Here is a 14,483-nt window from a genome sequence, read left to right as displayed (position 1 = left end):
TACAACGCGTTGGCTAGCTAGAATGCTGGCCATCTGCCGTACAGTAGCAATACGGGGCGGCATGCCACGCTGGTCTATTAACAGAATCCTCTGTATAAGAACCTCTTCTTATACAGGTGTAAGACGGCGATTTTTGGAGATAGCACCGCGTTGTGGAGGAATACCACGGGCGCGACGCGTAACCGTCTTTCTGGGCACATCGTATAGTTTCTCAACGCCTCGGAAGGATGTAATTTGGCCGGTCTTGTAGGCTTGAACGCCTAGAATAACTCTGCCTTTTTGAAAGATGGCTTCTTGTTGTTGTGGTGCTGCTATTAGGGTGGTTGTTAGACGACGCGTCGCGTGTTAAGTTGGGTGGGCCACTAGCTTATGCGGGCTACTAACTTATAGATTACGTTATAGACTAAAGATAAGGGACTTATTAAATATAATTTTAGGGAGAAGGAAAGTATTCCTTACTAAAGTTAGTATTCTCTTAGAAATATATAGATATTAGCTAAACTTAAAAACTTATAGGACTTATATATCCTTTATTCTAAGGAACTCCTTTATAAATTTAAAAGTAAACTCTAGTAATACCCGATAAGGCCTACCCTTTAGATCCCGGAGCAGCGTAACTAGTATATACTAATAGTAGAGTATAAGAATAGCTTATAGCCGATTTACTATAAAACTACTAATTTATAAATAGAAATAGTTTTATATTCTATACTATCTATAAGAAAACCTTTTTTTAGTTATTATAAAACTTATTTATAGTACTAGGGTCTAATCCTCTATAAATATACAGGCCTTATCTCGCCCTATTTTTTTTAGATTATACTTCTTTACTAGTTTTCGCAGCACCTACAGTTTAGCTTAGATATAAAGTCTTAAATAAGAGGAAGAATTTAAGTACTTTATATATACTCTAGTTTATTTTACTATTTATTTTATTACTAGTTACTCTTTTATATACCAGGCGATATACCTTTTAGTATATCCTAAGGAAGCTAGTATACTTAGTACCCTAATATTTCCTTCCTTTCTTCCTTTAGCGCTAACTAAGTAGCCAGTTAAAAAAAGTATATAATATGCAGACGGACACAGTTATATAGTTATAGAGGCAGTTTTTCCTAAGGTATACCTAGCATCTATACTATATTAGCGTTATATATTTTAAGCCTAGCGCGGGTTAATAAAGGAGTATAAAAACTAGTAACCTACTAATTCTACTAATCTTCTATATAATCTAGCAGGCAAGTAGTACTATTCTTATAGTTCTTTTTTATATACTCTTAATTATTAAATAATTCCAGCTATTAGAGATAGTGCTTACGCGGACGGTTTTTATTAGGGGAGAGCTATACTCTATCCTCTATACCTTTGTATTGCTTATTATCCTTATTATTTTTATCGGTATAAGTATTAACGTCGGTTAGATTAGTATCCGATTCTATACCGTCGTCTACGTTAGACTCCGCATACTCGCTCGCCTTAGAGGAATTATTAACTAATAAACAACAGCGTATATCGCGTTAGTACGTAGAGGTCGACGAAGGAAGGGGATATTAGAGAAGGCTAGGATAGTAAACAACGTAGTAGATAGTAGATACGCAGCTAGTCGAGCGGAGGAGAGTAAAAAGGGGGGGGCTCTTATATGCGGATCTATAGCTAATAAGGAGCAGAAGGTTTTAAATACGCCGCTGGCAGGGCGGCCTTAGTTTAGGTCGATATAATACGGGCGTTAAGAATAGACTAAGGTTGCAGGCGTGCTGTTATATTCTAGGACAGAAAACGGGCTCTAGGGTGGCTTAGTCTATTCCGTCGACTATTAGCGCCTACGCTAGCTAATATAGGAAACCCGAAGGGTATATACGCTCGAGCTAGCGCCGGCGCGTTTAGGGGTTTTTTACGGCAAGTTAGCCTTAGAAAACGGCGTTACAAGCCTCTAAAATCGGCGGCTAAAACGCCGTTAGATTGTTTAAGGTAGATAACTTTTAGAAATACTAATAAAAAATAGATAGCAGAATAATAGATTACTGTTCTAAAGCAGAAAGGCTTAACTAGCTGCTATACTTTAGAATTTATGCAAATTATATTTAAGCTATTATAGGGAGATAAAGCTCTAAAAGTATAGTACTATAGAGGTTTTAAAGAAAATATTAAAGATAAAATTATATAGGGTAAAAGGCTGCTAATACTTTATAAACTTAAAAAAATAGCTATATAAATTAACAGCCGCTAGTATAAGCAATAACTAGAACGGGCAGATAAAAAGGAACTATATTCCTACGCCTAACTAGTAAGGCTAAAGTAGAAAGTAATAAATTGCAACTATAGAGATTATATAGAGATTTATATTATAAAACAACGCAATAGCCCTAAGGGAAAACTAATAACTAATAAAAAAAGGCTAAATAGATACTGTAAGGGAGCGTGCCTATTATATAGAAAAATCGGCCACTTTGCTAATAAGTACCCTAGGAGCAATTAAACAGCAGTAGTTATAATAAAAATAAGTAAAGGTTGCTATAACTTAATATTATAGATAGTATACTATAACAACAACTGCTTTATATATTAATCGGATAAGTAAGCAATAGGATACTATCTAATATAGCAGAAAGAAGTACGCACTATTACTATAATAATAAAGAAAAAGTATAACAGCAACCTTATAGGCAACTACTATAATATAGAACCCGATAGTATAGAAATTAACTACTTTTTAGAAATAGATAAGGCGTTCTAGATAATTAAGCTATAATTAGAACCCTAAACTAGCTTACCCGAGCTATAGAGTAATATAGAACCTAAGTTACTATAGACTAAGTTATAAATTGCTAAGGTTATAGCTATATATAAAGAAAGTGCAAGAACAACTTTTATATAACTAAATAAGAATTAAAAGGCATAAAAGGCTAAAAATGCTATAGTGGGCGCAAAGCTAAAAAAAACCAGCTAGTTATAGTTTCCTATAAGCAATAGGAAGAGTTACCGGACAACTTATTAAAGAGGAAGGGGTAAAAATAGCTATAGTCTAGAAAAAACTAATAGCTATAGATAGGCTAAACACTAAAACGCCTAATAATAAGAAAGAACTATACTATAGTAGCAGTAAATACTGTAATAGTAATAAAAACTATAAACTAAAAACCTAGTCCAGTAATAGAAAGTTTAGTATTAGACTAAAGTAAGAACTGCTAGAGCTATATAGAACTACTAAAGAAACTAAAATTTATAGGGCTTTATACTCTATTAGTAAAATAGGCGTCTATAATAAGGAAAATTAAAGAATAGATAAAAACTACCTACTTTATAGATAGATATTATAGGTGTTATATATAGAAGATAAGTACTAGCTATACCTATTAGATAAAAAGTACTATAGATAGTATCTATACTAAACTAGATATTATATTATTATATAACTAGTATTAGCTAAAAAAACAGAGCACTATATTATAGGTAAGAAGAATAAACTTATAGAAATAGCTACTATAGTTCCGGACCCTTAGTACCTAATAGGATATTAAAAAGGCAAGAACTAGCAAATATATTACTAGGACTTATATTTAGTATACTGTAAAATAAAGTATGCAAACTATTAGCTATAAAGATAGCTAAAAAATAAAAAGGCGCTTAAGTAATAGAACAGCTAGAGCAGCTAAAAATAAGGTTCTACTAAGCAGATATAGGCAAAGGAATATAAAGCGCGACTATTACTACTTTAGTAAAAAAAGCCTATATTATAATAAAGGAATAGAACCCGGTAATAGAGCCTAATACTATTCCTATTTAGAACTATAGATATATAATTCTATTAGTTAAAATTAGTAGGAACCCTGTAAGGGCACTGCTAGACAGTAGTATATAGGGCAATTTTACATTCTATAACTTTATTAGGAAAAACCGGATTCTATAGTAATAGAAAAACAGATCCTATAGACTATATATAGTAGATAGTACACCTGTGCAATATAGTAGCAGGTAAGTAACTATAGAAACTTAGCTAAGAATTATATAGATTAAAAAATATAGAGAAACTATTAGTATAGATATAACTAATACGGCGAGATATAATATAATTTTAGGTATACCTTAGCTAAGACAGTATAACCCCTAAGTTAATTAGAAATTTAGTAAAGTAAAAATTTAACCGGAAAGCAGACTAAAAAGCACCCTACGTTAGGATAAGCCTAAGCAAAAATTAGATATTAATATAAACTTTTTATAAGGTATAAAAGCCTAAAGAAAAGAATAGGTAATAAGCTAATAGTAGCCTTAACCTATAAACAGCCGGCAGCTAGCCAAGATAATAAAAGCACCTAATATGCCCGAAGAATATAATAAATTTAAAGGAATCTTTATAGAAAAGATTTAGAATATACTACTAAAGTACTAATCTTAGGATTACTATATTCCTCTAGTACTAGGCAAACAACTAAAGTTTAAACTAATCTATTTACTAGCCTAGAATAAGCTAGAAGTGCTGGAAGAATACCTAGAAAAAAACCTAAAGCAAGGATTTATTAAACTATTAGAATTGCCTACAGGTTACTCTGTAATATTTATCCTAAAGCCTAATAGTAAATTGCGCCTTTATATAGACTTTAGACAATTAAACTAGATTATAATTAAGAACTATTATTCCCTACCTTTAATTTCTAAACTTAAGGATTAACTATATAAGGCTAAATACTTTATAAAGCTGGGACCTACGCAAAAAATACTACTTAATTAGGATTAGAAAAGGTAAAAAATAGAAAACAGCTTTTAGAACTTAATACAGATATTTTAAATATATAGTAATACTATTTAGGCTTACTAATACACTAGTAATATTCCAGGCAGTAGTTAACTCTATATTATAAGGCTACTTAGATAGGTTTATAGTAGTATACCTTAATAATATTCTAGTATACTTAGAAACACTAAGTAAATATAAGAAATATATGCAAAAAATACTTAAAAGGCTTAGAAAATACAATTTTATAGTAAACCTAGATAAGTGCAAGTTTTATAGGTAAAAAGTTAGATTTCTAGAATATATTATTAGTTATAAACTATTATAGTAGTCTCTAAGGCAAAGCCCTATAAGTAAGGCTACCTTAGCAACGTTAGTTATAGGCCCCGCTAGCGCGGAATAGACCGGATTAGTCCGCATTAGCTAGTATCTAAGGGTTCCGGGCGACCGTAGAATAAGGGCGCCTCCTTGCCCCTATAAGAGAAGTAAGCGGTTTATTCTTTCTTAATAAGTAGAACTTCTACTAACTATTATACTAGACAGCTCTTTTCTATTACTATATATTATTATTTAATAAATAAACCTCTACCCTAAAATACTTAAGAGCTATCTAGTATAGTATAAGGAAAGGAAGTTACTACTAGCTCTTGCTAACTCTGCTTAGAAATAGCTAATCCGGAAGGAAATAACTAGAATAATGCTAATTTTACTGGCGGCGAGAGAAATAGAAGCGTAATCTAAGAACACTAACCTAGTAAAGGCAAATAAAACTTATTTATAGAAGCTATTCCTAAAACCTAACTATTAAATATACTATCTACTAAATAGCTAGAAGCTAGAATTGCTAATAATACTATACTTTTCTAATAAAAAAAGCTTATTAACCAGATTAAAGAATAAGAAGCTATTCTAACCGGAGCTAAACACCTGGCTAATAGTAATATTAAGAGTACTTAAGGCTTTTTATAGATAATTTAGGGCAATCTAATTAAAACCCTACTAATATACTTAGCAGCACCTACTATTCTAAACTATAGTAGATACTTTCTAGGCCTACTAAAATAAAAGCTACCTCTAACTTTTAAAGGGAAGAATTGCCGTAAATACACTAATTAGGCCCGCGGCTATAAAGATTACTTTCTTAACCTATACTTTACTAATAATAAGTATAATAAGGTTTAATTTAGTTAATAATATATTGGATTAGACTAATAAGATTAGTAGAACTGCTATATCTACTGCTATAACTAAAAGGATATTACCTAGCAGGTGCTTAAAATATTTATACTTAATACGCTTGGCAATCCGTATAAATAAGAATAATAAGCTCTACTTAATATTAAATAATGTTAACAGGGATCCTAAGACCCTAGTAAAGTTCTTAATTACCTATAGCTTTAATAGCAGGACCTTCCTACTATAACCTTAACTAACTTAAACCTAAATACTATTAATATTAGGCGTATCTATAAATTTATTACATCCCTAAATAATAAACTCTAATAATAAATAATACTAGTGCTAAAACACTATTACTTGCTTAAAGCTGCAGAAGATAATACTAATAAACACCTCTGCCTTATTAAATCTAAAAATTGTAGTAAGTTAAATAACCGAGATATAAACCTGCAAAAGGGCATATTTTATAAAGGCGGAAGAGGGTCTTTTTTCTAAAGTAATAGTAATTAGTCTAACTAACTATAGCGGTTTATAATATAGATAGAACTGTAGTAGCTAAAAGGGTAAAAAAGGCTAAGGTTAAAATTAAGGCTAAGGTAGCAGAGGCGGAGGCCTACTAAATAGTGGAAATAATAGCTAATATATTAGCTAAAAAGGTAAATTTAACCCTAATAGCATTAAATACTAGACTTATAGGTAAATAGGCTATATATCCCCGGATTGCCCCTAAAAGGGCTAGTTAGGAAATAGTAAGCCCTAAAGTATCCCCTTTTATACTTTATAGGCTATATTTCCTATAGTAAGGAATAATACTAGGCAGTATAATACGGGGTAAACTAAAAAGGTTTATAAAGCAATTTATTAAAAGTTACTGCTAAGGTTTAGGGCTTATTAAAGGTGCCTAGCCTTAACGCCCTAATTAATAGCAGTACTGTAATAGTATAGGTTAGGATAGTTATAAAAGGAAGTATTACGCGTTACTAAAAAGGAAGAGAATAAAGTTTAAGTATATTATTCTAAGTAGAGGCCGTGGCCTAATGCGCTGCCGAAGGCAGGCTAAAAAGCAAGAAAATAAAGAATAAAATAGTATTAAGAAGCAAGCCGCTACTATTAAAAAGGAGCCTAATCGCCTATTATATACTATTTATATACTAGCACTAGTCTACCTTACTATATACCTTCCTACCTAAAAGTTAACCTATAATAATATTTTTTTGCGCTAAGGTAGACTGCTAGCTATAGAGGGAGTATCTAGAGTAGAAAGTAGAAATATAGAAATAGGAAATAGAAAAAGAACAGGCCGCCTATTATAGTAGGCCGGAAGTAAATAGGTTTATACCTCCCTACCTTATAACCTGCTATTTACAGCAATTTATACAGCACTAAAGTAAAAAAAAGGCTAGAAGGAAAGGAAATAAACTAGAAAAGTAGTTGTCTAATAGTTTCTAATAACTATATTTAGCAGTAGCCTTCTAGAAAAAAGATAGAGGTTATAACTTTCTATAAAAGTAAAAAGAAAAGGGTTAAAAAAAGGCAGGTTATATATATACTTAGCTTAGAAAGCTGGGCAGACTGTTTATTAGGGTCTATCTATATATTATTTGCGCAATACTACTAAAGCTAGCTAAGGAGATAAATAGATCTAAGCCTCTAGAAAGTATACACCTATATATAGCTTTATAAAGAAATAGCTGCTAAGTACACCTAAATTAGCTAGTAGTAGAGAATACTTACTTATATAAAGCTATAGAAAACGCGTAAAAAGCTGTAGATAATACACGCCCGTAAGGGGCTGCAGAAGATTTACAGATATCTGCGCGATTATTAGGAATAGCTATATAGGCCCTTAAGGCCTTATTATCTATATCTATTACGCCCTAATAGTTAGGCTTATTATAGTACTAATTTTTTAGATACTATATTCCTTTCTTTTTAGGGTACTTCTATATATTAAAAAAAAAGGATTTTTAGCTAAAGACCTTCTTTTTAGTTTCTTAAATAATAGGCTAGTATTGCTTTACTTCTTTAATAATTTTAGAGCGGTATTTAGCTATCTATAGATTAATATCTTATAAACTACTATTAAGTAGAAGGTCTTAATTAGCAAGAACAGCAGGTAAATCCTATTTCTATAGGCTAATTAAGGCAGCGCAGATTAGATAAGAAGGGTTAATTTTAGCAGCTATAGGAAAGTAATATAGGGCTGTCCTATATATAAAGCTATAGCTAAAAAGTATCTTTTCTATTACAGTAAAATTATATACTGCCTATAAAACTTCCAGCTATATAGTTCCCTTAGTAATTTCCAGGTAGATATAGTTCTTTTAAATGCTAATAAACTAGGGAAAAAGTATATAGCAGATATATTTACAGGGGCTAAGGGCGCTATAAAGTAGATAAGGGAGCAATATATAAATACCTCCTGTATTAACAGGCTGCAGCTAGAAATTTCTATACCTTGCAATATCCTTAGCAGTCTATATCTGCTTAGTAATATTATATATATAGCCGTCCGTTAAAAAGCAGTTCTTATCCTTTATTTAAGTATACTAGTTGCGGATATTATTCTGTATACTAAATACTAGTTATATATAGTTATTTTCTCCTTTATTATCTAGGAAAATGCTTTCTTAAATTATATTGCTACTATAGTTGCGCTTAAGAAGCTCTTAAATATTTAGATTAATATAATAGAAGGCGGTGTTATTTCTAGAAATAGCAAATTTAGTATAGTAGGGAAAGAAGACAAAACACTACTAATAGTCCGGACGGAGGGCTATATATATCCGATAGTATTCCAGGTCTATATATATAACTTGCTAGTAGAGGCTGTATACTATAGTTTATAGCTATCTATAGTTTACGCGGCCGTTAATTTAATACTAGTGCTATAGATATATTTCTATTTCTTTTTAGAAGATTTCTATAATACTAGAATCTATCTACTATTAAAAGATATCCGGAATAATAATAGTGCTATTTTTCTGCTATATAGTAAGCTTAGGTTTCTAGATTAGCCTATTTAGCAGTATATTAATATTTAGCTAGAAGCCGGTACCTTAGATAATTGCGCTGTTATAGAAGAAATAGTATACTTTTAGCTTATTAAATAGTATAGGCGGGCGTGCCTTTTTTTAGAACTAGATATACTGTAGACTAATATAAAGAAAACTAAAGGTTTTATAGTTTTTATAGATATAGTATAGTTGGTTAAATAGTTAGATATAGGTAAGATTAGCCGTTTTTAGGCCTAGGTAGGATTCTATTAATCGGGTATAGTAATAGCAGACTAGTAAGTAAGTCTTATTAGCTCTAGTATTTTAATACTAGCTTATAAGTACCTTAAAGCGGTTAAAGTTACTTATTTTCTACTTAGACTTTAGTTTTTTTTTAGTATAAGCTAAATAGCAATATTATAGGTATAGTTATCTATAGTAGCCTTTAATATAACTAGGAATTTAGTAAAATTTTTAGCAACTTCCTTATTTTTATCCGGGGCTAGCTTATTATAATTAATATAGGCTAAGAATCCTTATATAGTTTTTATAGGAAGGGTTCTATAGAAAGTAGGGTATAGAAATAGTAAGGTAGACAGGTCTAGTATAAAAAAGGGCATGCTAATATCTATAGAAGAGAACAGCCTAGATAATACCGGAGAGGTTATTAGGATATTTTAAGGGGATTATAATAGTATTAAAGGGGCGGAGGGTAGCCTACTGTAGAGTAGAATACTTAAACTTATACTACTAGCAGAAGAGGATTTCCTAGAAAGAACTATTATTAGTTAGTTTTAATTAAGCGGGAGAAAGTTTATAGGTAGTAGAAAACTACTAAAGTAAAATTCTAGGCTATACTTCTAAACTAGCGCAGTGCTAGGGACCTTAGTTTTTATATCTGCGCCTATAGCTATAGTAAAGTTAATAGTTATTAGGGTAGAAGTCTTATAGCTAGATAATAGAGTTGCAAGCCTACTAAGGAAAGTATAATTTATGCAAATAAAATTATTTAGGAATTAGTTAAAGTACTTAACTATAATAGGGGTGCTATAGGTAGTGCCTAGATTTTTAAAAAGGCTATTTAGTCTAGTAAGGTTTTCTTTAAAAACTGCTTTAATATAAGTCCGGGTACTGATAGCATACTTATAGGTGCCTGCTATTATTTCCGCAATATTAATAACAGGCTGGAAGATATTATAGAACTATTCCGGAGTAAGAATATTATAAACTTTAATATCTGCTTTTATAGTATCTATAATAGACTATACTATATTACTAAAAAAGTTTTATACTATTATAATATTGTTAACTAGCTAATAGTAGGCCTAGATATAGTAGTTAGGGGTATAGGGTATAATTTTAGTAAGTACTAATATAATAGTGCCTTACTTCCTATTAAAGGTAATAAAATACTAGCTACTAGTACTAGCTAAACTTAATCCTTTAGAAACCTATATAGTAGCTAAAAAAAGGCAGCTTAACTTCTTCTACAGGTAGTTAGTAATAAAAAGAAGCTAAAAAGTAGGAAAAAGGGTAATAGACTAGAGAAAGAGGAAGAAAAAGCTTAAGGTCTAGCGTAGTTAAGCGGTAAGCAGAGTATACACCGGGCCTAAGCTTAGTTCTATAGCGGCTGTATAGTAGATAGCAGGTAAGGCTAAAAAAAACTATAGTAAAACTGTTTTTATAGGTAGCTAATAGTAGACTAAAGCTAAAGAGCTAGAATAGAAAAAAGTAAGGTATAGAAAATAGAAAAAAGGGGTTTAGCTGTATTTTATAGGCAGAAAAGCAGCAGGTAAAGTATATACTAAGCTAGCTACTATACGTTTTACGCAGGCAAGTAAGGCCTTAAGTAAAGGTTTAGCAGTACTATAGCGTAGTTGTTCCTATAGGTAATTAATAGTAGAAAAAGAAAGCTAAAGGCTAATATAGGAAGTAGTAAAGTAGAAGTAGTATATAGTTAAAAATACCCGCGGTTAGTAATTTAGAAATACGCCAGCAGCTATATTAGGTGTATAGTCTATTCTAACTAATTCGGAGTTTTCTAGTTATAGCAGAAAATAACTAGAAAACTTGCTATTAGTTAGGCCGCTTACTGCCCTTACTTTGCGCTATATAACTATCCGGAAAGTTAAGTATATAATACTAAACTAAGAAACCTTTATAAGTCTAGAAATCGGTTTTTATAACTTACTAATAATATACTAGGTATAAGTGCGCAGCCTTCCTTTCTACCTATAAGATTATCCCCTAATTAAACGCCCGGTATTAGAATAGTAAGCTATAGGCGCGCATATATACTAAAAAGAGAAATTAATAAGGTTTTTATTATTAAATTGTTTAAAATTATTACAGTTAAACTAAAAAGGGGGAATAATATAGACTTTAATACGCTAGCGCCTAAGTAGTGCAGTAATAGGTGTTCTATTATTAATAAAGCGCTAGTACTCTTTCTAGTTAAGTAGGGGCAGTATTATAATATATACTTCTAGCTATAGGTATACTAGATGTTCTAGTTCTATATCTAGCCTATCTACTATTATTTCTAGTAGTAAAGGCTCTATTTCTAGAGCGCTTTATAGCAGCGCAGTATTATTAGCTAGTAGGTCCCTCTATATTTCTAGCCGAGCGGTATTATCTTGCGCGCTATTATCCTGCGCGCTATTTATACTTTTTAGCTAATTTTCTAGTAGTAGGTTAACTAGATCCTATTAAATAAAGAGCTTAAGGCGGCTACTTAGTATATATTAACGGAACGCAGCACTATTAAGCTCCTTTAGCTGGTATAATTCTGCCGCTGTCCTATTTTAAATCTAGAATAGACCTAGCTAGTAAGGCCTTAGTTTCCTTACGCGGCTTATATCTTTTTCCTACTTACTATTCTAGAAAAGTACTAGGTTGCCAACTTTATAGCCTGTCTCCCTAATTTACTTATAGCTGTTAAATTCCTTCTTATTATTTAGCCGGTAATAAATTATCTACGCTACCGCCTCTTTAATATCCTTCTTTTATTACTGCAGCTAGCGGGCGTATAGCTCTAGAAGTTTAGCTATTATATAAATAGATTTCTGTAGCAGCGCCTGCTATATTAAAATAGTAAGGTTAATTAGAAGAATATACTCCTGCCTAAATATTATTTTTATAGGTATTATACTAGTGCTAATATAAACTATAGATTAGTTAGCCTATAGAACTATAAATAGGTTCCTTATCTAGTCCCTAGGCAACTTTATAAAAGTATTTAGAATAGGCTAATAGCTTTACTTAATAAGTTCCTAAGCTTCTAAATAGTAGGTAGAGGCCTAAACGCGCTTTATACTATATAGTATAAGTATATTAAGCACCTTTTCTATATTCTCCCCTTTGCTATTAATACTTAGGCGCTCTATAAGCCTATAGCAGCTAATAATATCTTTATATAGGAACTTTACAACAGATTTTAAATTAGCCTTCCGCAATACCTATACTTCCACCTATCCGGAAATATATTTACGGGCAATAATAATAAACTAGTATTCTCTAGATATAGGGAGCTTTATAATATTAATTAATACTTATTCCTATAGCACGCTTTCCTATATTAGGTGCAGAGCTTCCTATATATAGTTAGATGCTTATAGCTAGCACTTTATATAGCTAGTAATATAGCTATATATATTTTTTTATAGGTTTAGCTACTAGTACCTTTAGGAAATCTACTAGTAGGTTCCCTTCCGGCTGTAATAAGACCTATTATTATAGAGGCTCCGGATAGTCTTATAGTAAAGGTCGGGATTATTAATAACCTGTTATATTGAAATATTTTTTAATTAATACTAAAAAAGGTAGCGCTTATAGATTATAAAGCGGCAGGTATTCTTTTTAAATACGCGGTATTTCTTACGGTCTATACCCTCCGGCTAATATATAGTTATTAGCTATATTATAATATACTAGAATTTTTTAGAGTAGCCGTCTCCTAGTAGTATATTAAATTCTTTTGCTATTATATCTACCCTTTCTGCCCCTGCTACAGGCGCAGCACTATAGCTTACTACTCTAATTTCGTTATTAATAAAGGCGTTAATATCCTTATATAGCTTAGTAAGGATCTTATTATTATCTAGAAGCTGTTATAATAGCCTATCTATAGCTCTATTCCTTTTCCCTAGTATATAGCGGACTTTAAAATCCTATAACTATATCTATACTAGCTACTTTATTATTAGTGCACCCGGTAAATCTATTATAGCTCTATTTAACTGCGCTACTAGTGTTTATATATTAGTTTCTATAGTAAAGGCTATTCTATATAGGTATTAGCAGAGTTTTTTTAGTAATAGGAGAAAAGTATAATATTCTAGTTTACTAGTATTATACTTCCTTTTAGCTATTAACTATATACCGCTCTTAAAGCGGATAGAATACTATTGCTTTTCTATATTAAGTTGTATTAGAATATATCTTTAGCCTGTACTACTAGCGTCTATAGTAAGTATAATTGCGCCTGCAGTATTACTAAAATTAAGGCTAATAAAAGCTGGCGCAGATATTAGCAAGCTCTTTAGTTTTACTATTACGGCCTTTTACTTATTACTCTAAGTAAATAGCATTACCACCTTTATTAACCTAAATAGTAGCTCTATAATACTAGTATATCCTTTAATCTAGATCCGGAAATAGGTGCAGATTCTAAAAAACGCGCGTATGGCGGTAACGCTATTATATAGTTTCTAACCTATAATCTTCTCCACCTTATCTTTATTAGGATGCCGCCCGGCGCTATTATATTTATAGCCTATAATTACAACTTTACTAATACTAAAAAAGAACTTTATACTACTAATTATGCAGCCGGCCTGCTTAAGATCTGCTAGAATAGTATTAAGGTTCCGAATATACTCTATTATATAACACCAGATCTTTAGTATTAATTCTTTATTTCTATATATAGTTTTTAGTCCCTTTACGCTAATATTATTAAGGAAGGGCAGAGTAATAGTTAGTATATAGTTAAGAAGGAATTTAAAAATAATCTAAATAAACTAGGCAACTAAATTTATTCCTTTCTATAGTAATATAGTCTGCTATATAAGGCCTAGGGTTATTATAAATACTGTAATATTATAGGATTCCGGTGTAAGGGGAATTTAATTATAGCTAGAGAAAAAGTTAATTAGTAAAAGGATCTTGCACCCAGCAAACTTTTCTAAGTACTTATTAGCTATTAGCAGAAGGTTAGCGTTGTATATAGTAACTGTATTAATCTTTATTACTGCGTTAATAAAATAATACCTTCTATTTTTCTTTTTAACTAAGAACTATAGATTCTAGTATAGGCTTTAGTATAGCTTAAGTATTCTCTTTACTAGCTGTTTTTTTACTATTTCTATTACTATTTTTTAGAGCTTCTAGGGTACTGGAAATAGCTTTACCTGCTATACTATATAGGGCACAGTTCTAATACTCTATAGTAGCGCAATATCCGGGTAGATATATTCTATTTTAGTAAAGTTAAATAATAGTGCGCCTTTTTAATAATACAGCATTTTTTTTAGAAGTAGCAGTTCCTATAGCTAAAGCTTAGTACCTATAATAAGCTT

General features: G+C 31.1%; 4 protein-coding genes across 4 annotated transcripts in view; all 4 read right to left on the bottom strand.

Moving 5' to 3' along the window:
• Window positions 1-627, bottom strand: part of BDZ99DRAFT_388358 (uncharacterized protein) — a gene marked incomplete at both ends in the record, with an annotated part of 2,174 nt that extends 1,547 nt beyond the window's left edge. The window contains 2 exons of the mRNA XM_033715566.1: window positions 419-472; window positions 545-627. Of these exons, the coding sequence (XP_033576446.1) occupies window positions 419-472; window positions 545-627 (137 nt within the window). The remainder of the gene's footprint in view (window positions 1-418; window positions 473-544) is intronic.
• An 11,576-nt stretch (window positions 628-12,203) lies between these two features.
• Window positions 12,204-12,359, bottom strand: BDZ99DRAFT_387973 (uncharacterized protein; the record flags this gene model as incomplete). Its single annotated transcript, XM_033715548.1, has 1 exon — window positions 12,204-12,359. A coding segment is annotated over one exon (156 nt), but the record flags the coding sequence as incomplete, so codon positions are not given.
• Window positions 12,360-13,613: 1,254 nt separating this feature from the next.
• On the bottom strand, window positions 13,614-13,874 carry BDZ99DRAFT_388380 (uncharacterized protein; the record flags this gene model as incomplete). The annotated part of the gene is made up of 1 exon (XM_033715569.1): window positions 13,614-13,874. A coding segment is annotated over one exon (261 nt), but the record flags the coding sequence as incomplete, so codon positions are not given.
• Window positions 13,875-14,030: 156 nt separating this feature from the next.
• On the bottom strand, window positions 14,031-14,201 carry BDZ99DRAFT_388504 (uncharacterized protein; the record flags this gene model as incomplete). The annotated part of the gene is made up of 1 exon (XM_033715577.1): window positions 14,031-14,201. A coding segment is annotated over one exon (171 nt), but the record flags the coding sequence as incomplete, so codon positions are not given.
• Between the last annotated feature and the right edge of the window lie 282 nt (window positions 14,202-14,483).

Source organism: Mytilinidion resinicola, assembly GCF_010093595.1.
Source record: "Mytilinidion resinicola strain CBS 304.34 unplaced genomic scaffold BDZ99scaffold_10, whole genome shotgun sequence".
NCBI lineage: Eukaryota > Fungi > Ascomycota > Dothideomycetes > Mytilinidiales > Mytilinidiaceae > Mytilinidion > Mytilinidion resinicola.
Note: the sequence above shows the minus strand (reverse complement) of the source record. Positions and strands in the feature narration are given on the sequence as shown.